The sequence below is a fragment of the Balaenoptera ricei genome, chromosome 6 (genome assembly GCF_028023285.1).
Source record: "Balaenoptera ricei isolate mBalRic1 chromosome 6, mBalRic1.hap2, whole genome shotgun sequence".
Taxonomy (NCBI): Eukaryota; Metazoa; Chordata; class Mammalia; order Artiodactyla; family Balaenopteridae; genus Balaenoptera; species Balaenoptera ricei.
In genome coordinates, this window is record NC_082644.1 from 120,876,870 (window position 1) to 120,904,034 (window position 27,165).

The window sequence follows — 27,165 nt, forward strand, 5'->3', positions numbered from 1 at the left end:
GACGGGCCTGGGGAACCCCGAGTGGACCCCGTAGGGCCAGCGGAGGAGAGGAGGGTAGCTGGCTTCCCAGATGGCCTGGGCTGCTTCCCCGGGCCCTGTGGTTTGGCCATGGACCTCTGGACGGGGCGTGTGCACGTGTTCATTCCACAGCCGTCCCTGGGGGGAGGCTGGGGACGAGGGAGGTCAGGCCCAGGTTCCAGCCCGACTCCTTCCTCAGGGGCTGAACCCAGAAACACAAACGTTCACGCTCGCCCTCCCTGTTTGTGTTTGTTCCTCTGCTGGGGAGAAAGAGCTCTGGCCCCTCTGGAAAGGGCACTGGGTCACCGACATGAGAGAGGCTGTCATGGGCCGCCCCCCAGCTCACCTGCGTGATCCCGCAGCTCGGGAAGGTCTAGGCCACGGCCTGGCCCTCAGCAGGCTGCCTGCTCGCTTAGGGCTAGAACACACCACCCTCCCCTCCGAGCCAGTGACCTCAGCCCGTCCTTCCTAATCCCATTCCGGACACACCCTGTTGCATCTATTTTGGAAGGCTTTTCTGGACAGAACGAGCACTGTGGTCCTCACTGTGGCTCTGAGTACTGAGCTTGGCTGCATATCAAGACACAGGAGAAGGGTGCCCCCCCACCAGCCCCCGTGCCCTCAGACTCAACCTGCGTGCGGCTCCAGCCGTCCCGGGAGCTCTGAGCCTCCTGCAGGGGCCCAGGACGGTGAAGGCCCCGACTCTCTCACTAGCTCCTGTCTGTCAGCCTGGCAGGTGGTTAGGGACCACAGGGGGCCCAGACCCCTGCACCCAGCAAGGGCATTTGCATCAGAGCCGCTGGCACCCCGCCTCTGGTCTCTGCGTGGCTGGCGGGAACAAGGCGCCCCTCTCCTCAGTGAGGACCAAGGGCCCTGGCAGTGGAATCCCCAGGCAACTCGCAGCCCGCTCGATTCCCAGGCACCTCACATACACGGAGCTGGCATGGGGCCCACCTCCCTCCAGAATAGCTGGTAAGAGGGGCAACAAAAGCATTCGGCAAAGGAGAGGAGCTGGGGATAGATTTGAGTGACTGTGGACGATAAGCCCGTCACGTGCTGAGGTCCTGGGGTGAGCCTGGCCTGCCACGTGGCCTGGGGAGTGTTTACCCATCTGGGCTTCAGCCACCCCACCTGCAAGGGGGCAGTGGGGGCACAGCCCCTGGGCTCCCTCGCTCTGCCTCCACTTGAGGACGCCCTAGCGGAGCTTCTGCCTGCCGGGGACCCTCCCTGCCCGACAGAAGCACCATCTGGCCTGGATGGACCAAGCGCCCAGCTCATCCCCACCCCGTGGGACAAAGCGCTTCCCTTGGGCGGCCAGAACGACCTGCCCAGGTCACTGCTGGAGAGGAAGGCACTGAGCCATCTGGCTCAGGGTCACGCAGAGTGAGCTTGAAGAGGGTCCACCAGGCGGAATCCCTGGGACCCTGGCAAGACCCTCACTCCTCCCAGGGTCCTTGCCCCACTACACGAGCGGGAGACAATGGGACATCCAGTGGGCCGTGGGGAGGCGTGGACGCTGTGGCCGGGAGGGGCCTCGCCGAGCATGGCCACGGGGCTGGGTGCAGTCGCCAGGGGTGCCAGGCGGCCTTTCAGGCGGCCTGCCGATGTTCCTCACCTGACAGCCACTCCAGGGGCTCAGGGGCCCGTGGCAGTGCTGGAAGGCCTCAGGACACCCCCCGCATGAGCCAGTTCTGGTTCTGCCTTCGTTCCCTCTCAGCTTTATTCTTCGGTCTCCCCAGTTTAAAGGCTCATCGCCCGAGGCCACCGCTGCAAACACGCTAACCCCCGAAACGCTGGACCTAGGGGTCCGTGGGCCAGGCCGGGCCTGGGGGTGACTTCCCCTCGGCTGCCCACACGGGGCTCCGCCTAGGCCGCTCCTCCCGTCCCCCGTGAGCTCTCCAGGCATCTCCTAGCAACTGCCTCCGTGGGCCCTAAATAACTGTCTCCTCTCGCCTCCCCCCTCCTGCCCTCCCTCTCCCGCTCCTCTCACCTCCAGAGGAGGAAGGGACAGGATGCAAGCCCAGGGCAAAGCTTTGGTTTCTGACCGGGGAGGGGGCAGAGGGCGAGGGTCCCCACACAGAGGCAAAGGCCTCCTAGGCCATGATGTCAACACAGGGGGAGGGCTTCCTGGGATCTAGTCTAGAATCTTCCGCTGAAGGTTCCCCAAGTCCTTATTAGGAATTTGCCACAAACACAGAAGTTTCTGGCCGGGGATTCATGGGACACAGTGGGCTGCCTTCCATCCAAGAACCTCTTGAAAATGCAGGGAAATGTGGAGTGTATGCTTGAGGGTGGGTGAGGGTGGGGGGGCTAGACAGACGGGAGAAAATAGAGCCGTGCGTGTCCCCGGGAGACCCTGCGTGGTTTTCAGGGCATTTTGGAAGGGTCAGAGGGGGACGAAACGGGGGTTCTTTGCAATAATGAGAAGCTTTGTTTATCGCTGCAATGGAGCAGAGAACAGTAGGAGCCCCCAGCAACCCCTGGGCTCTGTTTCTCCATCTGCACCACAGGATGGGTGGCCGGGGGCCGGGGACTGAGAGAGCCTTTGACGGTTGGGGGAATCGAAGCATCTCCGTCCTGAGCCTGTCCCCACTGGGCTTTTGGAGGCCTGTCAGTGGTCATAATGGAGGAAGCTGCTGATGCTTTGCACTGGGGCTAAGGGGCTGGACCTTCCGAAGCAGGAGGGACCATCCTTAGCCTGGGAGACTGGTCCTGCCCAAAACGCCTCCGTGGACAATTCCTGCACCCCTGCGGTGGTCCAGCTGCTCTGTCCAGAGCCGGGCCACTGGGCCCGTCAAGAGGGAGGCTGGGATGTGAGGATGCACGTGGCTCCCACCCCAGGCAGCTCAGCTAAGCTGGTGCTGTCTGGGACCCGGCCGTGGTGCAGCGCAGCCCAGTGGAACTTTCCACGTTGATGGAAATGCTCTATACCTGGGCTGCGCATACAGTAGCCATGGCCACACGTGGCTATTGAGTGTTCGAAATGTGGCCGGTGTGACTGAGAACCCAAATGTTTTATCTTATATCATTTTAATTCATTTAAAATTAAGCTTAAACAGCCACATGAGCCTAATGGCCACCGGCCAATATAGCCCTGGAGCATCCTGGGACCGGCTCAGGCAGGCACACCTGCTCCCGTTGGAGCCTGCAGCCTGGGAACGGCCCCCACCACCCATCCCCAGGCCCTCTCAACACTGAGCATGTGTGCGCACACCTCAGCCTGGGACTCTGGGCATGTCAACCGAGCAGCTCTTGCCCCCAGGAGGCTGGGGAACCTTCTCCATGGGCAGACGGGAAGATGGAGGCCCAGAGAAGGAAAGTAAATTGGCCAGGGCCACACAGCAGAGGGAGGAATGGGAACCCAGGCTGCTGGACCCTCACCGCCCTCCTTCCACTGCCCCAATCCTTCAGAAGATGGGCGATCCTGGGCAGCGCCCAGAGGGACCTGGCCAAGGTAGTGCCTCGCCCTGACCGGCTATTTTCAGGTAGTAAACATTTCCCCCAGCTGTCCTTGCTTAGTCCCCACGAGGCCCAGGGACAGTGCCTGGGTCCTAAGCAAGGAAATGGAGGTTGCGAGCCCAGGCTTTGCAGTCACACGGGCCCGGGGTCACTTGCTGGCTCTGTGCTCACTCTGGGTGACCTCAGCACCTAGCTTTAGATCTCTGAGTTTCCCCATCTCTCCGTGGGAGCAGAAACAGTCCGTCGTGGGTTCGTGGGAGGGTTAGCACAGAACCAAGGTACGTACTCTTATCAGTGACATGGGTGCGATAATCTGGGCGGGATAAGGGGAGAACTGCAGGCTGCCCACGAGGGAAAGAGTGAGCAGCCTGAGAGCGACAGTGAGTGAAGGGCAGAGGGTGTCAGGGTGGGTGGCGGAAGGTTCTGGAACTGGGTGTGATTTCTCATCTCCACTAATCCTCCAGGGGCCCCGGGTGAGGAGGGGCTTCTCCTCTGTGAACCTCAGCTCCCTCCTTGGTGAGGCTGGGGTGCCCCAAGTGCGTGCCGTGTGTTTGGGGAACAAAGCAATGGCGGCCAGGAGGGGCTTGGTGGGTGTGAGGCCCGGGGGTCAACCTCGAACCCTCTCCCACAGCTCTGGGCTGACTGGGACCCCTGTCTGGGCTGGCAGGTGGGCATGATCAGAGGGAAGGGGTCTTTTGGGGCCAGAAGACCAGGGCCAGAGGCTGGGCGAGCTCCAGCTGCCCTCCCAAGGGCAGGGGCCTCTCTCCCTGCTGTCGTCCGGGGCTCTAGAGATGACAGAGGGCTGGCCGCTCTGCAGCCTCTGTCAGGCCTGGCGTTTCACAGCCATCACGGCCTGTGACTTACGGCGCAGGAAGCCATGATTTATACGATGCAGTGCAGGGTGCCTGGGCCCGTTCGTCCCGTCTGTAACGAAGTGGCTGGCAGGGGGAGAGGCAGCGCTTAGCGGACGGCTGTTGGGGTGTAAGGCGGGGCTGAGCGGGGGGACTCGGAGGCCCATCCATCACCCTCTCTCTCCCCTAGAGGCTGTACAGCGTTTTGCTGAACTGGCTGGACTGAGTTGAATCTGTCACTCCTGGCAGAAACCACCCAAGAGCTGAACTTGGCCTTCGACAGAGGCAGCTAAGAGGGAGGAACGTGAAGACTGACCCAGGAGGCGCGAGGCATGTTCTGCTCCGCCCGGGACAGGGTGCACCACCCTGTATTAGCCGTCGCTGGGTGCCGCCCTGCGCATGAGTTTTATTGTCTCAGTAACCCGCACGGCACTGGCCCCGTTTTACAGATGAGGAGACCGAGGGTCAGGGAGGTGGGGCTGGACTTCTAACACAGGTCTGATTCCAGGGCCCGCTTGCTCCATCCCACCTGTCCCACCGCAGAGAGAAGCGACCCGGGCTATTAGTTCCGTTTCCCAAGGGGCCGGTGCCCAGATCCTCGCCTGGATCTTTGCTGTCGCATCTTTTGGTGGTGGTGAGCGTTGCTGTTAGGGTTTCCCTTTAGGTGGGGGAAAATATCTCTTTACCCTGCAATGGAGCAGTTTCCCCAGGCAAGTCTCTGACTAGCTAAATGGCTTGTCCTGCCTCTGTCAGCCGGGAAGACGCCCACTGCGACACGTGAGCCAGTCTGCAGGGACACATTGAAGCAGCACTCTCACCCGTCACGTGCCCACACAGATCGCCATCAGCCGGGGCTGGGGACGCGGGGCCAGCTCGGGTGATGCGGCCAGGCATGGCTCGTGTCCCAGGAGGCTGACCCCTCCCAGCGAGATGGCAGGGCTTTCGGGGCACTGGACTCTAGACCTCCGAGGGAGGTTATCCTTACGCTGCGTCAAAAGGGTGCGCAAGGGTCTCGGTCCACGCGGCCCTCGGTGGGTCAACAGGGAGCTGTCACGGGACCCTCTCAGCCATGCAGGGGCTCCCCCGGGGGAGAATGCTGGAATGGACCCTAGTCTCAAGCAGTGGCTTGGTCCAGCCCCTCATCCTGGGCACACAGAGCTGCTCCATGGGGGTCTTCGTAGAGTAGGGGGGTGCGCAGGGCTGGCGTGAGCCCACAGGGACGGCGTGGAGGGGGGAGCGAGGAGACCACACCCGCTCAACCTTTGCCCCCGCCGATGCTGACCATGGTGGGGCCGGCGGGGCTCTGACCCTGGCTGGCTGGGCAGTGACGGGTGGGCTCTTCCAGCTTGGAGATGATCTCGGGAAGGGGCTGCAGATTCCACTCACCCTGCAAGAAAGGGACCAGGAGGTAAACCGAGGCTGGAGGGGTGAAGCGGAGGCCACCTCCCCAGGCACTTTTCCCAATGATCTCTTGCCCTTAAACTCACCTTGTCCCAAACCAACCCCCCATTGCTACTTGGGGGTCCTCACCTGGAAGTCATCCTAGTCCCCCATCTGCCTCCTTGGCCGCCTCTCACTTCATTCAGAGAAGCAATCAGAAGCCCTGGGCACAGGCTGATATTTTAGCGATCCCCCCCGCCCCCCGCCATGACAAGGCTGCATCAAAGGGCACATTTTAACCGCATCAGATGTCTGCCCCAAACGACTCTCTGACGCGCCATTGTGAGCCCCGCCCTTGGTGCTGGGAATGTTTGATTTAGCAATTAATCCAGCTCCCAAATGCCTCCAGAAAACCTGCCTTCCAGATCTGCAGGCTGCAGAGCCTTCCACGCCTAACTTAGCACCAGCCCTGGCCTCAGACAGGCGGCTGGCCCGGGGAATAAATGAGATGCCTTTGAATCCCAGTGGGTCTCAGATAAGGAGAGAAACCAGCCTGCAGTTTCAGACTGTTTGGTTTCTCACCTGCCCCTCCCTAAGCACTTTATTTTTAGGCTCTGGGGGAGTTTGCTGGCGGCCTGCTCATACCACCAAGATTAGTCCCGTGATGTGACGGCATCAGAGAGTGGGTAGCGCCCTTCTGGGGTGGCTGTCAGTTTCTCCCTCTGCAGACCGTCAGCTGTCTGTCTGGGCCCGTCTGTCACCACCAGATTACTCAACTGTTTTGTGTGAGTGCGTCTTGCCAGCTCCTTGGGTTGGAGCCCTGTCACCCAGGCCGGGGTCCTCTGAGGGGCCTGGGGCACAAAGGGGTGGGCAGCCGCAGAACTTGCTGCTGGGGGTTGGGAAGGGGCGACGGCGTTTCCAAGGGTGGCGGCTGGCGTGCCCCTAGCGCACGCACACACACACACACACACACACACACACACACACACACACACAGGGCAGGCATACCTGGAAGCGGACAGCCGAGGACTTGTTGCAGTGCATGGAGATGGGGGCAAAGCTGTACAGAGCCTTGAGCACTTGGCGGTTGAAGGAGTTCCAGGGCACAGAGGCAAACTGCTCAGGGACAGAGGCTTGAGGGCAGGTGCAGACTTCCTCGCTGTTGAACCTTGTGGGGGGAAGAAACAGCCCAGAGTGGGGTATGGCAGAGGGGAGGGGAGCCCAGCAGGGCAAGTGACGCCTCCCTGTAGATGGGTGGGGTCCCCAGAGTAGCCCTCAGGCCACCAGCCTCCTAACATACTGCCTTGGCCCTGACTCCCTGCTGGTGATGGCTAATAGGTTCATCTCTTCTGCCAGCTTGGATCAGTTGGGAATGGCTACTCCAGGGCTGGGTGGAGGGGGCTTCTCAGGCCAAATCCGGACTCAATAGGAAACAAGTGCGGGGATCGATTAGTGATGCCTGCCACAGACACCTCAAGGGGGAGTGGAGACATGGTTGCCACATTTGTGCTCCCCTTGCTCCTGGATTCCTCACTTTCACCCAGCTGCCTAACAGGGCCTGGGGGGTTCTGGGTTGGGGTTCCCCTGCCATGCCCAGGGATGGAAGGCACAGCAGACATGCTCCCCTGGAGCCATCACCTGTTCACAAGGTGGAAATACTTCTGCAGGAAGCCAGGGTCCACGGCACTCTTGCAGAGCTCCAGCTGCGTCAGGGGGTAGTAGTGCACATAGTTGACGCACATCTCCTCCAGGATCCCAAAGCCCCCCTGCGGGACAGAGAAGACGCCCGTCAGTACTGGTGCTTTACTCCTGGACGCTGCCGCTCAACATCTCATATATTCACTGCATTCATGCATTCATTCATTCCCTCATCATGCGGTACCAGATCGTGTTCTGAGTGAGCAAAGTCCCTGCCCTCTTGGAATTCCCAGCCTTTGCAGGCGAGACCAATAGCAAACAAGTCAGCCAGTACGTTCGTCTCGGGTGGTGGTAAGTGTTGTTAGGAATCAAACTACAATGGAGGCAGCAGAGAAGGGTATTAGTGTACCCATTTTATGGATGCAGAAACTGAGTCCCAGGGAGGGTAAAGGGCAAGGCCTGAGTGGATTCAGGCTCCTGACCTTGGCTGGGGAGCTGTCCCCTCAGTCTGCGGTGTGAGCCTGGGGACTGGGGACAGCAGGGGAGGCCTCCCCTCACAGCAGACCCCGCATGGCCACCCGTCATTTCCAGAACTCAGCTCTGGGAGGAGCAGGGGCTCCAGAAGAGGAGCCGGTGACTAGAGGCCGTCACAAGCCACCCAGGGAAACCTGTGGCTTTGTCATCCTGGGAGGGAGCAGAGTGCCACCAGCTCTAAGCCCCTGGCCAGGTCCCTGCTCTCAGAGCCGCTGAACATGGAGCCCAGAGCCAGGAAGAGGAGGAACCTGGCAGCAGAGGGGCCAGGCTGGAGGGAGCAGAGGTCCGCTTGCAGCGGCTCAGACCCCAGCAGGGCAGGGGCAGGTTTGGGTGCATGGCCCCAGCCCACCTTTGCCTTGCCCAGGTTCCCAGATCTTTGTGAACAATGGAGTGGGCCTGGGGGGTTTTATCTGGCTGGTGGGAAAGTTTGAGGGGAGAAAGGCATCTGCTTCTTTATGGCAGAACAAAAGCTCTGTAAAAAGCCCAGCTGAGGGCTCACGCCAGGCACTGGACAAGGAGCCGGGGCGGCTCTGCCCAAGGATGACTGTTTAAAAAGGTAATTCCCCAGGAGCAGCTGCCCCGCTCCTGAGTGGCACCTCTGGGGAGGGTTTTCACCTGTATTATTCCCTGGTTCTGACCCCCCATTTCCCAAGGCCCCCGGCAACCAGAGCTTTCGTCACCCGTCCTGTCCTGGCCTCAGATCACGGAGATAACCTCCCTCCTGGAATTCCACAGATTCCTGTACCTCCTACTGATGTCTCAGACATCAAAAGAGAGAGTCCCGACCCTCTGGGGGCTTGCTCAGGAAGCCCTCCCTTTGTCTCCACCCTGGGATGGAAATCACATTTCAGGCCCGGGGCCATCAGAGTGTGGGAAGGCCCTGCTGCCCTCCGCTGTCATCACGACTGGTGACGTGGCCACCTCCCCGAGGAGGGTGTGGGGCGGTGGCCTGAAGCTGTCAGGAGCGCTCACGTGGCCAGAACATCCCGGGACGTGACACCATTTCTCCTGGATGAGGTCGGGTGGGGCAGGGAGCATGGCCCTCGCAGAAGCAGCACGGAGCAGGGCTTGGCCTGGGGGGCTCCCCTTTCCTGTTCACTGGCTAGATGCCAGGCAGGTGCCTGACATCATCTCCCACCCTCAGCCCCAGTGGCCTCGCCCACAGAGTAGGAGATGCTGCGGGCCTGCCTGGGGCGTTGTTCATCTCATAAGCTGCTCCCTACCGAGAGGCAGCACGTGCAGGGTTGGCGCCTGGACCAGCCCTGCTCCCTGCCAGCTGGGTGCCCCCAGTTGCTCCATCTCACTGTTTCCTGGGACAGCTGCCTCAGAGGGTCCTGGCCAAGCTTCAAGCGTTCCTACGCACAGACAGGCTGAGTCATTATAGCAAGTCCTCCGCGTGGAGAAGGGTTAGGGTTAGGAGGAGGCGCTCCACGTTAGCGGCTGTTGTTATGTACTGAGCCCCCCCCCCCCTTGCAGTCTCATAAAGAAGGTGCTGGGGTTTAGGGCAGGGCTGCGTGCCTGCAAAGCTCTCCTGCCCCCCCCACCACCAAGTTTGTGACCATAGACCCAGAGCAGTTGTCACCTTAAATCCAGACGGAGGGAGGGGTCACGTGGCAGGAAATTTGCAGGCACACAGCCCGGGGCTAAATGCCTGTTCAGCCCTAGTTGTCAGGTGTGTGACTTTCAGCAAGTGTCTTCCCTCTCTCAGCCTCAGTTTCTCACCCATGAAAACAGAGACAAGGATTCCTACCTTGGAGACTGGTGTGAACCCTAAATAAGAGGTGGAAACACCCCAGTGTCCATCCACGCGTGAATGGCAAACAAATGTGGTCCATCCACACGATGGAGTCTTATTCAGCCAGAAAGAGGAATGAGGCACCGATTCACACTACAGCTTGGAGGAACCTTGAAAACATGATGCTGAGTGAAAAAAGCCCGTCACAAAAGGGCACAGATTATATCATTCCATTGATCTGAAAGTCCAGAATTGGTAAATCCATAGAGACAGAAAGTAGATCAGTATTGCTTGGGGCTGAGGGGATGGGGCTGAAGGATTTGGGGTTTCTTTTGGGGGCAGGAAATGTTCTAAAATTGACTGCGGTGACGGTTGCACGTAGCGAATATTCTAAATGTCATTGAATTGCACACTTGAAGTGGGTGAATTATACAGTATGTGAATTATATCTCAATAAAGCTGTTTTAAAGGAAATGAAATGGGACAGAGAGTAGACGTTCAATAAACGTCAGCTGAATGAAAAGACAGAGCAGTGCCGGGTGCAGACCAGAGCTCCTGGGTAGGGGAGGGGGCAGCGCAGGCTGGGATGCAACCCCAGGTCTGGTCCGCTGGGAACCTCGTGATTCCCGGGACGATTCCTGGGACCTACGCTTACTAACGAGACAGTCAGAGACGCCGTCAGCAAGTGGTCAGCGCGCTCGGGCGGTCTTGGTCTGTGCCTGTTGACCCGGCATGATTGTTAACAGGGTCGCCCTTTGTTCTCAGAGGTGCCCCAGCTGTTCGATTCGTCACGTGACCACCTATCTGTTGGCGCTGCCCGCACACCTAGCCTTGAGGACAGTCGCCCCCTGGACAGATCCTCCTCCTGGGCTGCCCTGAACCCGCGTCCCAGCCCTCCGGAGCAGAGTCAACTGTACGCTTACACAGGATTGTCTTAGCGTGAAGCCCGAAAGGGGACAGCGTAACAATGAATGTTCCTGTGGCCCCTTTATTTTTGCTGATTAACAGTTTGTTAGAAAAGCAGCTGCAGGTTTGTTACCAAAGGTGTGAGAATGACCTTTGTCCTCTGCCTGGCCCTCCCCGCCTCTCCCCTTCCTTGGTCTCTGTCTGACAATCGCCCCTCTTGGCCCTGCTCCCAACACCTCCAGCGCGTCTTTAGTTTTATCCCAACTCTGCTTGTCGCTGGTGGCAGGTGTGGCAGGCCTGTCTCCTTGGGGGCAGGGGGCAACCTCACGCCCGTGGCCGCTCCCCAGCGCCAGCTTTAGTGTTGATATTTATTGCCGTGGCGCTCTACCTAGGGCAGCCATCAAAAGAACCCAGAGAGCTTGTTAAACCACAGGTCGCCGGTGTCACCACCCAAATTCCGGCTCCAGCTCGACAGGTCTGGGGAGGAACCGATGAGTTTACCATCAAGGTCCCAGGGGATGCTGACGTTGCTGGTCCGGGGACCGCACCCTGAGAGCCACTGGTTGATTGAATGAATGGGGGAGGGGCAGCCTCTGGTCTAGAGGAGATAAGGCTTGTCCACGTGCTCTGCAGCAGGTGGCAAGAAGTCAGGTGACTTACCACGGTGGCCAGCTTCCTGTCTCCCGTGTTGTATGTGCAGGAAGTAATGAGCACGTCTCCCTGGAGAACCAAGCCGACAGACGCCCATCAGCACCTGCCCGCGTCGGGTACCAGGTGCACTGGGCCCGTCCCACCTGGTGCCTGACCGCGGTAGTCAATCCACTACTGAGCAACCCGGCAGTGGGCCCTGGGTCCCCACACATGAGGGTCACTCTCTGAGTGTCCCCAGGGGGTGATTACTCGTCGGCCTCTGTGGCCCCTTCCTACGTGGGCCAGAGCCGGCCGGTGGTTGCCTGGGGCTGGATGGACCCACAGTGACCCCCATGCCCTCATCTCTCCCTATAGCTCTCGGGTCTGCGGTCGGCTGATCAGGCGGGAGGACGCCTGTCACCCCAAGTGCTGTCTGGTCCCGGCCCCTCTGCGGCCCCTCCGTGCGGTCCCGGCGAGTCTCACGGTGGGGCAGCCCCAGCCCCTGCCCTGCATGGACCTGGCTCCAGAAGGCCTTCCACGGCCTCTGCCCTCCCGCATCGCTTCCTGGCCCCCCGTCCCTAACCGGGCACTCACCGGGTGGACGGACACGACCTTCTTCAACATGCGGATCTCCTGGGGTGGGCAGAGTGGGGGCGGGGGGAGGGGAGGAGAAGAGGGGGGGAGGGGCAGAGCAGGGGGGAGGGGGAGGGGAAGAGAGGGGGAGGGGCAGAGCAGGGGGGAGAGGGAGACTTCAGAGTACTGCAGACACAGCCCCCCGACCCCTCTGTGGGAAGCCAGGACTGGCTAAGTTTGGCCTCTGGCCAGGAACAGATTAGGACAAGAAGGTGGTCATCTAAGATGGATGTTACCATCAAGCTGCCAGGGTCCCCCAGATCCCGCAGTCGGCCACACGCCAGAATCCCCCACCAGAGTCCCTCCCCCATATGAAATCCACAAGAGGAACCGGCTGGCTCTGTGTGCTCCTCGGGTGTCTGGGCCTGGCCCAGGAGAGGGAGCCCCGGAATGGGGGCGTTTCTATGGCCGTCGGGAGAGAGAGGGTCAGACAGCCCACAGCCATGCCCTGCACGGGCCAGCAGGGCAGGGCGGGGCGGGGAACGGGTGCGGGGTGGCGGTCCCTACCTGGAAGTGAGGGCTGTAGTGGTCGTCCCTGTTCACAACCTCCTTCTCGCGGCCGTCCCGGGCCAGCACCGTGACCACCTTCCTGCCCGTCAGGTGCGTGTGGAGTTGAGAGGCGAAGATGTGGATTCCGGAAGGAGGCAGAGCCTGCGGGGATGGGGGTGTCAGGGCCTGGCCACGTGGTGGTCCGCACCCCCAGGGCCACGGAACGGCCATGTGAGTTTACTTCGCTGGACCGTTTGCATCACACAGGCCCTTCCTTCTCCTGGATCGGTGAAACCCCCCATCAGAAAACTCAGTAGAGGGATGTCCCTGGTGGTCCAGTGGTTCAGAATCCGCCTTCCAAGGCAGGGGACGCAGGTTCGATCTCTGGTTGGGGGACTAAGATCCCACATGCCGCGGAGCAACTAAGCCCGCGCGCTGCAACTGGAGAGAAGCGTGAGGCTCGTCCGGCTGCCGACGGCTTCCCTTTGGGTCCTCTCCTGAGCCCCCGAAGGCTGGTCGGTTCATTCTGCCTTTATTCCACAGACTCGAGGGTCCTCACGTCTGGCGGACGACGTGGGACAGCAGTGCCGGGCCGTCGTGTCCAGCCTCTGCCGGCCTCCAGCACTGGCAAGTCCCCAGCTGCCCTCGGCGTGACCTCCCTTCATCCGCATGGCGGCCAGGCAGCTGTTCCGTGCTCTCACCATCACCTGGTTCTGCAGCCGTGGTGCTGACCACTGAAGCTGCAGGCGGGCAGCACGGAGGAAACAGGTCAGCCCTCACATCACCACCAGGGCAGACGGCAATTTTCCAGATGTTTCCCCTGCGTTAACGTTCACTTGATTTAGACAGAACGTTTCCGAAAACGGATTGCACACGTCAAGCTTTTTCTCCTCGAAGTGGTCATCTCCCTGACCACACACCGCCGTGTTCGTCCACCCCATCGGCTGCTCAGGGAGGTCCTGGTGCCCTCGCCCCGTCACTGAGTGACCCCAGGCTGCTGCACTTCTGCAGGTCACCCGATTTCACATTTGTGCTTCTATCTTGCTCTCCTCCAGCTACCGTCCCCTGCCCTCATCATTATGGATACCTTCTGGACCCCTCACAGTGATTTGAGGACTGGGAAGCCTTGTGGCCACATTTGTGACAACTGGGGCCAGGCCTGGGAGCCCCTGCTGACCAATGGGGGCCTGGGTTTCTCCTGTCTGGTCCCCAGAGGCTGACCACTGGCCCAGAGTCGTGAGTGTGTGACAGATGCAGGGGGATTGCTGTCCTGGGGCCTATGGTCCAAAAAACTGTACTTCTTCTTGGCTTGTCTTCGGTGAGGATACCTAGACCAGGCCAGACTTCTGACTGCAGAAATTATGCCCCTCGGAGGTCTGCTAACGGAGGTGAGACCCTCACTCTGCCGGAGGCCCTTCCATGAGAGTCCACAGAAATGAGATTTTCACAAAGAATGTACCATTTAAAGGGGAACAAGAAAACTGAGTTATTTTTATTTTGTGCTGGAAAGTATTTAGAGACTCTGGTGAGAGAAGGCAGGTCTGCGTTCCCAGGCTGGTGAGAGGCATTCTCAAGGTCAGCGGGTCAATGTGACCCGTGTACCCCTGGCAAAGGTCAGTCACTGGGCCTGGGGCCCCTCTTTGCCGGTGAGTCTGCAGCCCCAGCTCCAGGCTCAGGCCACAGAGACTTTCACACGGCAAGGTGTCACCACGTTCTGGGGACACGGGAAAGTGTCAGATGCTGGTGTGGTTATGATTTATCACCCCTGGTCTCAGATAAGAGCTGACCCACCGTGGATGCAGATGAGGCCAGTGCAGTCTGACAGCTCTGTCCCTTCAGCTCGAGGGCACTTTGCTTGCCTAAGACTTGGAGGCTCAGGGAGCTCCCGGGAAGAACAAATCCCAGGGAATCAATTCACTGGGAAGACAAATCCGCATATAAACCGCATCACAAAGCAGGCTGCTGTGTGAAGTCAGAGAGACCCATGTTTGACTCCTCACTTTGCAACTGGAGGCACTGTGGCCCCGGCAAGCCTCAGTCTCCTCATCTGTGAAGTGGGGACGCTAATACTCACCTTGCAGGTCATCGTGAGAAGCAAAGGTACCACATGGGAGAGAGTGTTTGCAGCATTCCCAACAGACCATGCTGTAACACCCACCATATAAAAAGAACTTTTGGTTTCTTTTACTACTGGTTTCTACCAATAGTAAGACAGACAACCCACTAGAAACTCTGGATAACGTTATGAACAGATATTCGCAGAAAGGAAGGGCAAATGGCCAAGAAACAGGTGCAAACATCCTCAACTTCCACAAATGGGGAAATTCCAATTGAACAACAGTGATGTTTTTCTCCCAAGTGATTGAGAAAATATTTTAAGCATTGATAATATGGTGGGTCAGTAAGTCTGGGGCACCAGGCTCCCTCTGGTACTGTCGGGGGAAGAAGCCCCAGAATGGGCTTTCTGGGGGGCGTTTTGGCAGATTTATTCAAATTAAAGCTCACATCCCTGTGCGTGGCAATTCCACCTCTAGAATACACCTGATACACATTTCCCGTGGGCACAGAATTTCCCTGCGGGCTTCTTCCTGTCAGTGGAAAGTTGACAGCAGCCTGGATACTGGTGACAAGGGGACAGTTCAGCACAGGCCGGGGCTGGGGGAGGCCGGGGAGAACCGAGGGCCCAGAACTGGGGGACTCACTTCCGCTCCTCCCGAAGCTCAGTCCCCCCGTCTGCTCCCGAGTCTAAGCGTTACCTGTGCCACACATGCCCTCGCACGGTGGCCCTGGGGACCAGTGTTCCCTTGTGTGCTGCGCCCCAGGCACTTTGCTGGCCTCACCTGGTCCAGCGCCAGTGAAGTCCCCACTGAATCCGTGCTGTGCGTCGGTTAAAGGGCAAGTCACGGACAAACGTTCACTATTCAGTTTGTTTTTAAACACGCCGCATGTGAGGGCTTGTAGAAGCAGGTAGGGAAGAAGTCCGGAGGGGCACAAGAGATCCAGCAACTGGCTATCTCGGGGAGGAGGAGAGGCTGCTGGGACCAAGGGATGTTAGCTGCACTGCCTGCATTTCTCATGGTGAAGGCGTGTCTATGTCATTCATAGGATGAGCACGTATTTTAAACACTGGCTCAGGTGTGGACTAAATGGGAGCCAGTTATTACTGGAGAGGCAGGTGCAGACGCACGCCGGCCGGTGGGAAGGCTCCTTGGCATCCAGAGGAGGTGGGGGGCAGGGGGCTGGTGGAGCTGCAGGGTGGGGAGAGCAAAGCCACAAGCCACCGACCTCGGCCCCCACCCTCGGGGCCTCAGCAGGGGAAGCAGGGCGGTGCCAGCCCCAGCCCCATGTCCGGCCCACTCACCAGCTGGGTGCACTTGTCCGTGCAGTAGCCGGTGAGGACGAAGGCCGTCTCCCGCGGGGGGATGGCCATCACAGGCGTGTACACCAGGCCCAGCTCCATGATGCCCGCATCGAAGCGCCGCAGCGTGGCCGTGTAGTACAGGCGGATGCCCGAGGAGTCGCGCCGGCCTGGGAGGAGGAGGGACGGAGGTGAGCGGAGCCCCTCGCCCCGACCCCCGCCTGGCACACGGACCACCCCTAGCCACCCTCAACCAGGAGGCGCCAGTCACCCACACCTGCTCCCACCTGCCTTTGTCCCCACACCTGTTTACCCCAGGCGGACGCCATGGTTACCACAAGGACCAATTCACCCGTGCAATTCCCACGTGCAAAGCAAGAGCCATTGTTTCTGTGAAAACGAGGTGAATGCTTTGGAAAGACTTGATTAAGGCAACGAAAGAAAACCGAACGCCGTGCTGTTGAACCGGGTCGGGTGAGATGCCTGCAGTGGGTTTAGGAAGCTCGCCAACACCTCAGAGGGCTTGGGAAGTGCTTTGATGTTCTTCCTGCTGGTTCAAAGGGCTCTGAGCTGGAACTGGCCAGCAGGACGACCTGTCGGTGAGGTTTGGGCAGAGAGCAGGTCATGGCTGCTCTCACAGAGGATCCTCGGCCCCGTCGGGCAGGTGAGCGTGAGTCTGCGTGGTGAAGTCAGCAAGAAGCGTTTAAGGCACATCCTTCTTGTGGCCTCTCTCCCTCCTTCCTCCTTTGATTCCTGTCCTGCAGGGTTGACCCAGGGGCTGCGTATGCTGGGAGGACATCTTAGGAGAAACCTGAGCAGGAGCGTGGACCCCTGGAGCAGGGTCAGCACTAAGGGTGTAGTCCCCCGGCTCACACATCGTCCTGGGTCCCATCTGCTCAACAGTGTGCTGTGTGTTCTCAGGCAAGTTGCTGTCCCTCTCTGGGCTCGAAGTCAAGGACCTCTTCCAAAGAAGAATTTGGTGCTCTGCCCATCGTGTTGCAGCCACACCTGCCAGGTCTTCTTGTAGTCGACAAATTGGAGAGTACAAGTCTCCCTGGGCAGCCTCCCAGTGGTCATAGGAAGCTGACGGACGGAGGTCTGGGGATGCCGGCACCCAAAGGTCTCGAGTATCCCCTTCTCTGCCCGGAATCGGTCAGCGAGGCCCTGAGCATTTCGGGGCTGGTCCCATGGGGGAGGAGTAGGGGCTGGACATGGCCCACCCCCTCGGAATGGGCAGGAGAGCTGGGAGCTGGGCGGGGGAGCCCGTGTAACTGAAGAATCCTCCTCCCGCAATTATAGACGGGGAAACTGAGGCTCGGAGCCTGAGCTGAAGACCCTGCTCAAGATCGCAGGGCCGGGAAGTGGCCGAGCTGGGACCCCAGCCCAGGGCACCTCTGGGGGCAGGGCTGTCTCCCTGCTCAGCTGCTCTGAGATGGAGCTGAGAACACACCGTCTTGCCTCTGCCTCCCTCCCTCCCTGCCCCACTCTCCTCTGGCAATGTCCAAGCTCAGCCTCTGTATCTCTGGGCTGATTACATCAGAGGATAATAATAAAAAGGGAGATGCAATTGGTTAAAATTCAGATGGGGATTAAATAGTGAAATAATTGTTGAATTTTGGTATTTATAGAAAAGAGACCCATCTCCAGATTTGCAAAGTGACAGGAGCATCCTTATATTTGGCAAAAGATCCGTAAATACAAGCAGATAATCTGGAAGAGACAGACTTCCCTGATGCTTAAGGAGTTTTCAAAAATCCATTTGCTTTCAGGTTTTAAATGAGCAATAAATCCCGTATCATGCTAAAGGCCCAAGCTGACTTATGCTCCTCTCTGTGTGCGCTGTAGATAATTCCAGCGGTGGCAGAAAGTATTAGTTATGCAGCCAGGAAGAAGTCGCTGGCGGCTATTGGTTGAGCACACCCCGGTGCCCACATCCAGTTGGGAGCGTTACATGCACGAGCTTTCCCAGCCTCAGGACAGCTGAGGGAGGTCAGGAAGCATGGACAGGGGTAGGGGTCACCCACCCAGGGTCACGCAGCTAGGGAGACAAAGGCTGGGACCTGGCCTGGAGCTGATGTCTAATCTCTCAGACTATTTCTGCCCCTCACTTACACAAATGAAAAATGTCATTTAAAAAAACAGAGAGTAGGGCTTCCCTGGTGGTGCAGTGGTTGAGAATCTGCCTGCTAATGCAGGGTACACGGGTTCGAGCCCTGGTCTGGGAGGATCCCACATGCCGCGGAGCGACTAGGCCCGTGAGCCACAACTACTGAGCCTGCGCGTCTGGAGCCTGTGCTCCGCAACAAGAGAGGCCACAACGGTGAGAGGCCCGCGCACCGCGATGAAGAGTGGTCCCCACTCGCGGCAACTAGAGAAAGCCCTCGCGCGGAAAGGAAGACCCAACACAGCCAAAAATAAATAAATAAATTAAAAAAAAAAACAGAGTGAGTGAGAGGAAGATGGCTATGTGGCAGTATATGGCAGAAGATACTGGTGAAACAGAGAGAGGAAAATGTTTTCAGTTTCTGATACAGTATCAACTGGCATCATCATCCTAAAGACTGACCCTGGTTGCTCCACCTTCAGGCACAGCATGATCCAGCAGTCCCTGCCCCCACCTCGCTTTCCCATCCCCTACATTGCAGCCAGGCTGGACCGCCTGTCTCCCTTTCCCCCCTCCGTGTCTGTGAACAGCACAGTCTATCCCTCCATCTGGAATGAAGCACCTGTCAGCTTCCCCTGTGAAAATGCTCCTGGTCCTCCGAGGCCCAGGTCACAAGCCGCCATGATGCCGCCCAGGCTGTGTGGACTCTTCCTTTCATACTTTCTCGCACTTCGCTTGTGTCTCCCTCCTAAAAAGCCTTTGCACCTTTCTGGACCTAAAGTCTGGTGTGGTAAATTGGGGAATGAGACATGATCCTGCATCTCACACGAGGGGGTCTTGTGGATTTCTGTTTACCTAGTATAAATTCAACAGCACGAAACAAACAAGAGCCACCCCTCCAGCGCCCAGGGCAGACATTGCTAATCAATCCCAGTACGGCCTTCAGCTGCCTTTCCAGCAGGGAGCTGGAGCTGCAGCTGAGGGTCAGTCAGAGGAGCCCGGTGAGCAGAACCTGTTTGCCACCCTGACACGGAACACATGGAAATAAAATCCCATTGACGCATTCACACTCCAGGCATGCATTTGCTCTGTTGTGACAGGTATTGAGAAGCAGGAGGGAAGTTCATAGCCAGAAACGCCCCGCAGTGAGCCAGGCACTCCCCTTGCCCAGAGGACAGTCCTGGGGCCGTGCCTCCCAATGGTCAAACCATGGGAGGCTGGGTTCTAGGCAGGGATCGTGTTGGCTCTGGAGTGACCTGCATCCTGCCATCCTGCCAAGTGCCCTGTCCTGGCCCAGCCTGTTCTGCGGACGGCAGAGCCACCTCTCCTAGGTGCTGGAGAGTCACCCCTTTGGGGAGGGGAGGTCAGAGATGGGGGGGCATCTCCTGGTCTGAGCAGCCTCACAGAAGTTAGATTTTCAGGGGAGATGGCACATGGGACCACTCCAGCCTGTGACCTCCCTCCATTGTCTGTGACCCCGTTGGTTGGCACACCCTGATGCTAGCCCTCTGCTCTGCCGGGTGCCAATGAGGAAAGGGTGTGGGAGGAGGGGTGAGCTGTGTTTACTCATACGGACCCGACATCTAAATGATTCCTTACAGCTTCAGAATCAGACCAAGCTTGCCAGGTTCAAGTGTGGGCTCGGCCATAGCACGGCTGCACCACCGAGGCCACGGAGACGGGTCAGGCCAGACCTCCTGGCTCTAAATTCCTACTCGCTTCATGGCCCTGGAGGCATCCCTTTACCACTGGCCTTAATTTGCTCTTCTGCAAAATAGGCACACAGGAAACCTCTACCTGCCTTTCCCAGGTGGTACCTGGGACAGCGTCGTGTTGATGGCAGCTGATGTTTATGAAGGGGGAGGGGTGAAGGTGCTGGGCCCCCACTGTGCGGATGAGCCAGCCGATTAGACTCTGCTTGGGGAGCCCCCCGCAGGCCCGGGAGACGGGCAGTGAACAAGAGACACAAGAGGGACGCAGGCCGCGGTGGGCCACGTGACAAGGAGGCTAGACCTGGGGGTAGAGGGATGCGGTGCTAAGCCCCGCCAGCCCGGCTATCTTCCTAACTGGGTATGGCCGCACCCAGGGTTCCCGAGGGGAGGACGGTAAGGCTGGAAGCACACCTCGGAGCTCCCTACCTTTTATCATCAGCGGGTTGTGGTAGTGAACTTCCAGGCGGAGAAATCTGGAGGACCCAGGGCCCCCGAAAGCAAGGCCGGCTTCCTCTGGGTAGTAAAAGGCCTGCAGGGAGCAGGGAGGGTGGGGTCAGGCCGGGCAGACAGACTGGGGTGTCAAGAGAGGGGTCCCGGGGCGGTCAGGGCATACCCACCCATGTGCTGGGGCCTGAGCTGCAGAGAGGGGTGTTGGTGGGGCAGCCGGATTAGGACTCTCCTCCTGACGGGCAGCTCATTACCAGCCCATGCAATGTTCCTATTAGACTCGGGGTCAGGGAGCGGGGAGAGCTCATGCCCCCAGGCGAGCCCACCGCCCAAGCCCCTCCTCTGAGCTGGTGGAGGAAGCTGCTGGAAGACCCTGGACACAGCCCAGGGAGGCCAGCCCCGGGACCACACTGTGCACAGACCCCTCCAAGTCCAGCGGAACTTGATCGGGGAAATGAGAGCAATGTCCACGAGGAATGTTAGGTCGTGGGGCTCTTGCATTTTTACAGGAAAGTAACGGAGGCTGGAGAAGGCGTTCGTGGCTCAAAAGAGCCATGGGATTCCAACAATGTACAGGTGGTGGGGAGACGGGGTTATTCGGGGCCTGGGTTGCCCTGGGGGCCTCACAGGCTCCCTCCTTCGTGGAGGCTCTCATGCATAAGTGGGGGCCCCTGGGGAGATGCTGGGAAGGGCACGCACCTTGGCGCCCAGGGCCCAGGCAGCCAGCACGTGGCGACAGTAGTTGAGCCGCTCCGGCTTCATCTTGGAGTCGCAGGGCCCGCTGAAGTGGGGGAAGCTCTCGAACTCGGCTGCGCACTGGAAGACCTCCATGTGGTGCACCAGGGCCTCGTTGCCCTCGGTGACGATGGGCTCGTACTGTGGGAGTGGAGCACCCCCTGAGCCTGGGGCAGCAGACCCCGCCCACCCACCTGCTCACCCCCACTGGTGGGGCTCTGACCCAGCAGCTCCCGTCCGTGGGCCTCTGCTTGCCCCTCTGTAAAATGGGAGGGTTGAGCCAGGTGATTTCCAGGGGTGCTTCTGGGACTCAGGGTTTTGGGGGTGGAGCCACCACCCTGGAACCAGGCAGAATCTGCCAGAAGCTCACGGTGAGCTCAGGAGCAAAGGGAAGGGGACCCAGGCAAGTCATTTCCCGATGAGGGGGTTGGGGGACAGGAAGGCAGCAGTCCTCGTGTGAACGTGGCAGTGGCTGCACAGACACACGGAGACTGCCCAAGGCAAGGCTGAGCCTGGGGGGCAGGTGCAGCCGTGAGTCAGGCCCACCACTTCCTGCTGTGTGACTTTGGGAACTCACACTACCTCTCTGGGCTGTATGTCCGCAAATGGAAATAAGAGTGATAATATCTAGCACTATGTGTGTAGTATTGTGGTGATGGAGGGGGTAAACCACCTCCCCTTTCCCTAGGGCCAGGCAAAGAGGGGACATTCAACAGCTACTGTCGTTACTGTTATATCTCCAGGAAGGTGTTTAGAGCAATTGAGCTCTGAGTTGAGTTGTTATTTCATGAAGGAGGACGGTGTCCTGACGGACAGATAAATAGCTAGACAGCCTTTCCAGTCCCAGGAGAAGATGCAAAAATCAAGACATCAGTTGCCTTTGGTCCAGGCTGGGAAACTGGGGTGCAGCAGCAGCCCTGGGAGGGTGGGGAGTGAGCAGGGTGACGGGGGGCGTCAGAGCACACTTGTGGCTGCAGAAAGTTCAGACCCTGCCTGGGGTCCACGCCACAGAGGTCACTGGTCCAAGCAGGACCGTGGACAGCTCCCCAGGGCCGGACACCTCTGAGGCCCCAGGGGGGAGGCAGAGCTGGGACGAGGACTGGGCCCACGTACCATGACGATGTGGTGCCGAGAGAAGCCGTCCGGGAGCTCGGTGATGTAGCACCAGTACGTGGTTTCCTGGCCGGGGACCAGGACGTCTGGGGCGCGGACCTCCATGGTGCGCATGTCCGAGGGCAGGGCCGGGATGGAGATGTTGGGCTTCAGCAGCTGCACCCTCTGCAGCCCCGTCTGCAGGCTGGAGACGTTGATGGCCTCCAGCGACTGGAACGGCTCCTCCAGGATCCCGTACACCAAGTGGACGGTGCCGTCCTGCAGGCGAGACAGGGCCCCGCGCTCGCCCACTCACACCCCCAGAGCTGGGCTCCTGGTAACCGGGGAGACGCCAGGTCCCTACCCACCCTCGCCTGGCCGGTGACATGCCCAGTTCTCACCTCTCTGAAGGAGGGGAGCTTTGAGGCTCTGCGTGGACCTGGCTGGGATTAAATCCAAGGCCGACCACCCCCAGAGCCCACGGTTTGCACCAGCCATCAATACGTGTTGTCTTCCTAAATGCTTTCTATCTACATTTGCTTAGCATCCGTTCAACTAACCACTGCTGGGTCGCTGTGACCCAGGCCGGCTGGCTCACCTGGGACGTGTGTTCCCTCCACCACCCCCAGGGTCACTGGGGACAGGGCTGTTCTCTGCACAGGTGTCTCAGAGGTCCAGGCAGAAGGCTCTGAGCTGAGCACACGTTGGCACCAGACGCCGTGCAAAGTTCTGGGAGAGGGTCCTCTGCCTGCCCTTGCCCTTGTCCATGGGGAAGGTGAGCCAGGAGGGGGAGGACTCAGACCTCCTTCTGGAAGGACACTTCTTCTGTCTCCAGCTCTGTCCCCTCTGTGCCGTGTGTCCCTGGGCAAGTCCTCCCCTGTCTGGCCTCAGTTTCCTCGTGTAGCACTGGGCCAGCCCATGTCACTGACACGCCATAAAGATAACACAGACTTTGGGTGTCAAGGTGCATTGGCAAGTGGAAAGGAGTTTGTCTTCAGGAGATAACTGGTTTGTTTTTCCCTAAGGGTCTTGGAGCAACGTGAGAAGCCTAAGGATTTTTAGATCTGTTGCGGCTGTGAATTCCTAGACAGAGCAGGTCGAGCCTTACAGATCATCTAATTCCCTTTTCTCCTTTTACAGACAGGTAAACTGAGGTCCAGAGGAGATGGGGACCCGCCCTGAGCCTCACAGCCCGTTGGCCACAGAGCCAGTCTGGGAAACCAAGTCTCCTGGGCTCTTTCCAGAATTCTACTGAAGATGCTGGACCAGGAGGAGAGAACTAGTCAGGCGCGAGATCACTCAGGTCCCTGTCTGAAAGCTTCGGGGCGAGACCAACATCTAGAAACATGTCAGCTATGTGCCAACCAAGAGCTGCTTATTCGCCGGATCAGACGCCGATGGCAGAGCTGGTTTCTCCCGACCTGCCTTGTCCCCACCCAGCCGCCTCTGGAATCCACGCTCTCTGTGCATGGCTGGCCCGGGGATACTGCCCTGGGATGCGAGAGGGCTCTACGTGGCCCACAGTCTCCTGGGCAAGCGGGCTGCCACCCACCTCGATGAGGTAATCCTTGGGGTCACAGGTGCCAAAGGGCCTCTTGAACAGCAGGGACAGGCCTTCCCGGGTCCTCTGTGCCCGCAGCAGCTGGTAATCCTGCTGGACATCCAGATGGATCTGCCCCTTCTGGTCACTCCAGGCGTCCTACGGAGGCAAGAGCAAAAGGGGCCGAGCCGTGGGGCCAGAGTTCAGGGATGGCCGCCCACAGTGCAGCCCCTGGACACACCTCGCCCTGGGGCTCCTGGGGTTCTGCCCCGGGTGGGCATCACACCCACACTCGGTGTCTGCCTGAGACAGTGGAGTTGACCTCCAACCCCACTCTCTTCCTCTGTGCCCTTGACACACGGCCTCAAACGCCAGCCAGGACTCACTGGGGCTGGTTAGCCGTGCAGGTTCCCAGACCTCTGGGTGGGACCCAGGAACCTGTATCACGAAGAAGGTGCCATGATTGGGAATGTGGAGCCTTAGACGAAGAATCGCCTTTGGTCTGTGGAGGGAGGGACCCTAACAGCACACGGAGCCTCGGAGAGGGTTTGGGGGGCCCACCCCGCACTTGCACACCCCTGAGAGTGAGCCCGCCTGAAACGCTGCAGCTCCAGCATCTTGCCCACCTCGCCCTAGCCTTAGCCTTACGCAGAGAGGGTAAACCGAGGCCCAGGAGGAAACGGACCCGCTGCATTTCCCCAGGATGTCCGAGGGTGGTGGTTCTGGCCAGACCCTGCCCTCCTCTCCCCCTCTCTGTTTCCCTGGCACCCGGCTCTAAGGCTCGGCCACCCCGGGGCTCCAGGCCAGGGCACGGAAAGACGTCCACCCGGCAAGGAGGCTGTGAGGGTAACCCTGCCCCCGACAGGCAGGCCGCTATTCCAGTTCAGGAACAACACGGGACCACCAGTCCTTGGCCTTAGAATTTTCTTAAACCCTGCATTCAGGGCTAAAGCATGTTTTCCTCATTTCCTTGAGCAAAAAAGAAACCTGCAAAAGATTTTGCCAAATTTTCCCTAGAGAAAAACACCACAGTGAAGCTCGTGCTGGGGTCCACTGCTGATTTGCAGAAGGACTCATTGTAAACGGAAGCAGAAAGTCAGCTTGTGATCCCTCGGCTGGAAATCTAGAATGTAATTGTTGAACATATTGCTAAAGGAGGAAAAACAAGTCTGACATTTGTTTGCATAGGAATTTGTTGTGCAAATTAATCCTGCCTGTGCTGGAGGACCAAGGCACCCCAGCTCTCTTGGCAGCCGGGGAAGCTGCTCCCGGGCGTGGCGGCTCCTCTGGGACCGGCTCAGAACCGCGCTGCCCAGGTCTTTCTTGGCCGTGACCCGTAGCCACTGAGCATCCTGGTGTAGGAGAGGTGGGACAGCCCGGGGCCCAGGCGGCCCCACCCCGTCCGGCTGGTGGTCGGGATCACCCACCCTCCCCTGGAAAGTGGGCAGAGCTCCTTCCTGCCTGCAGAGTTGTGGCAGGGGTTGGACAGAGCACCACCGGGTTCCAGAAAGACCAGCTCGTGTGAACTTACACATCCCAAGAAGGTGGAGAGGGGTTATTGTACCCACTCTGCAGATGAGGTAAGCGAGGCCCGGGGGCCTATCCTGACCCTGGCTCGGTGCTCCTGCTGCATTCCCACACTTAATTGAAGTAAGAGCCACTCTGCTCACAGATAAAGTGCCTCCTGACTTAAAAACTATTTTAACCCTCCTGCGTCTGTTTCCATGAGAGAGTTGGGTTTGGTCCCCAGAGAGGTCAGGCTGGAAGAATGTAGGGTGGTGGCTCCGGGCGAGACGGCTAGGCTCCCCCAACCCAGAGGGCCCCCAAAACCTCTCTCCTTTGAAGGGAAACCTCCCCCCCCTCCTTCGCCCTTTCTGGCAAGAATGGGGGTGAATTTGAGGCGTGGAGTGGAGCGCACGCCCTCAGCGTCCCGGCTTAGCTCCACGGGCGGTTCGTTCCACGCCTGGGTTGGGGGCCGGGGAGTCTGCACCCGCTCAGGTCACCCACGTGTGCAAGCACCACGCCCTTGGCAGTGGGCGGGCAGGCCAGCCACCGTGCTTGGCCGCATGTGACCTCTGGGCGCTGTTCGTGCGGGTGGGTATGTGGGGGCCGCCCTCCCGAGGACGGGGGCAGTGGAGAGCGTGTGTTTATGTGGCGAGTGTGTCCTTCGTGTGCGGCTGTGCTCCTTGGGCACGCTGAGCTCTGTCATTTGGGGTGTGCAGTCAAGGACCATGGAAGTCATCTATTTCCCATTTTGTCCTCACATCAGCAGCCCCGAGATGCCCAAGCTTGGGACACAAGGGGTGCTCAGAGTAAACGTGACCAGAGAGGCAGGAGGGAGACTTCCTTTGCCAGGTTAAGCACGGTGAGTGTAGAGGAAAAGGCAAGTTCAGGAGCACTGCGGAGGGAAGACTCACCCCAAAGTAGGCACTGTCCCCGTCGGTCCAGAGCACGACCAGGTCGGCGTTCTCCAACTCGCCACGGTCCGACATGCCGAACAGGACGCCAGCCTTGAGCTCCCGCACCAGGAGCTGGAAGTGGACAGTCTCCTGCACGTAGCTGACGTTCCACGACAGCTCCAGGATCCCCTCAGGGTCCAGGGGGATGCGGTAGGGGAAGGGGCTCTCGGGGGGAGCCGAGCCCTGCAGGGCGGCCACCAGGATGACCAGGAAGACGGCCACCGCTGTGCCGTACATGGAGGCCGCCTCGCGCACGCTGGGGCTGGGGATCCGCATGGCTGGGTGAGCTTGGCCGCCCCACCTGGCCATTTATGTCTCGGCCCCGCAGGGGGTGGGCCCGGGCTCCGCCGGTAATCACATTTGTCTGGTGGGGAATTCAATTGTCCCAGTGACCCTCCCACCAGGCCGGGCCCCAGGCCAAACGCTTTGCTGCCCTCGCTTCTCCTAATTGGCACTAATGACACAGGGACATCATCAGTGGGAATTGAAGCAGACAGGCTGGTTTCATGCCCCCTGAATAGTCTCTGAGAGGTGTCCGGAAAGGACTCGTCCCTGCAGGCGCCCTCCAGCCAGGCACTGCACTGACCACCAGGCTGGCTGGCCACCTGGGCCTGTCCCTGCAGAGCTGATGGATTGGGCCCATGGTGCTCCGCCCATGGATGGGCAGACTGAGGCTCCGAGGGGTTATTTCCAAGGTGACCAGCGAGTCATGAGACCTCACTGCCGCAGGCCCAGGGAGCTGCTTCTATAATATAATACTGGAGGGTGGACCGATTTCAAACTAAAAATAAAAGACGATCCCCAAATAGTCCCTGTGTTTAAACACGCTCTCCATGGCCTGCTGTTCCCACTTTCGTCTTCTCTCGATTTCCCCACAGGCTCGCTCCAGCTGGTGCCACAGCTGCTCCAGAAGGAGTGGGTGTACTGCTGGGGGTGGGGGCAGCCTGCAGGTGGATTTCTGGGGGCCCCAGACAGCAGGGTACATTGCTGGGGAGCAGACTTCTTGATCGATGCCTCGCCGAGGGGTAGATGGCAGGGCACAATTCTTGGGGGAAACAAACTTTGCAGAAAGGGGTGTGAGTGACAGGCCTGCTTCCCTGTCTCCAAAGCTCCAAAACCCACAATGTCCTTTAGCCTGGAGTGGACCCCGACTGAATTTGAACCCTCCCAGGGCAGCCAGCCAATTGCATGGTTTCTCCCGCACACAACACAGAGCCTTGGCACAGGCCCTTTGGGACTCGCAGCTCCGCAAGCCTCATGTGTCAGCCTCTCTGCATCCCAGCTCGCTCCTGTCCTTCTCTGTGCAGAGTGGACTTGACTTGTGCTGCCACCTCCAGGAAGTTGTCCCTGATTGCCTTCTGCTCTGAACTTGGCTTCCTCCTTCCAGGAATCTGACTCCCTTCTTTCTTCCTCCTCCAATTCCTCTTCTCTCTGGAGAAACCAAG

General features: G+C 59.2%; 1 protein-coding gene across 1 annotated transcript; it reads right to left on the minus strand.

The window, feature by feature from the left end:
- Nucleotides 1-5,583: 5,583 nt before the first annotated feature.
- DBH (dopamine beta-hydroxylase) lies at nt 5,584-25,996 on the minus strand. The gene is made up of 12 exons (XM_059925990.1): nt 25,679-25,996; nt 23,274-23,420; nt 21,743-22,000; nt 20,594-20,770; nt 19,874-19,976; nt 15,635-15,801; nt 12,292-12,435; nt 11,746-11,784; nt 11,182-11,241; nt 7,347-7,474; nt 6,717-6,876; nt 5,584-5,715 (listed from the first exon to the last, which is right to left on the minus strand). Exons 1-12 carry the CDS (start codon nt 25,994-25,996, stop codon nt 5,584-5,586), a joined length of 1,833 nt encoding a protein of 610 aa, XP_059781973.1.
- Nucleotides 25,997-27,165: the final 1,169 nt, after the last annotated feature.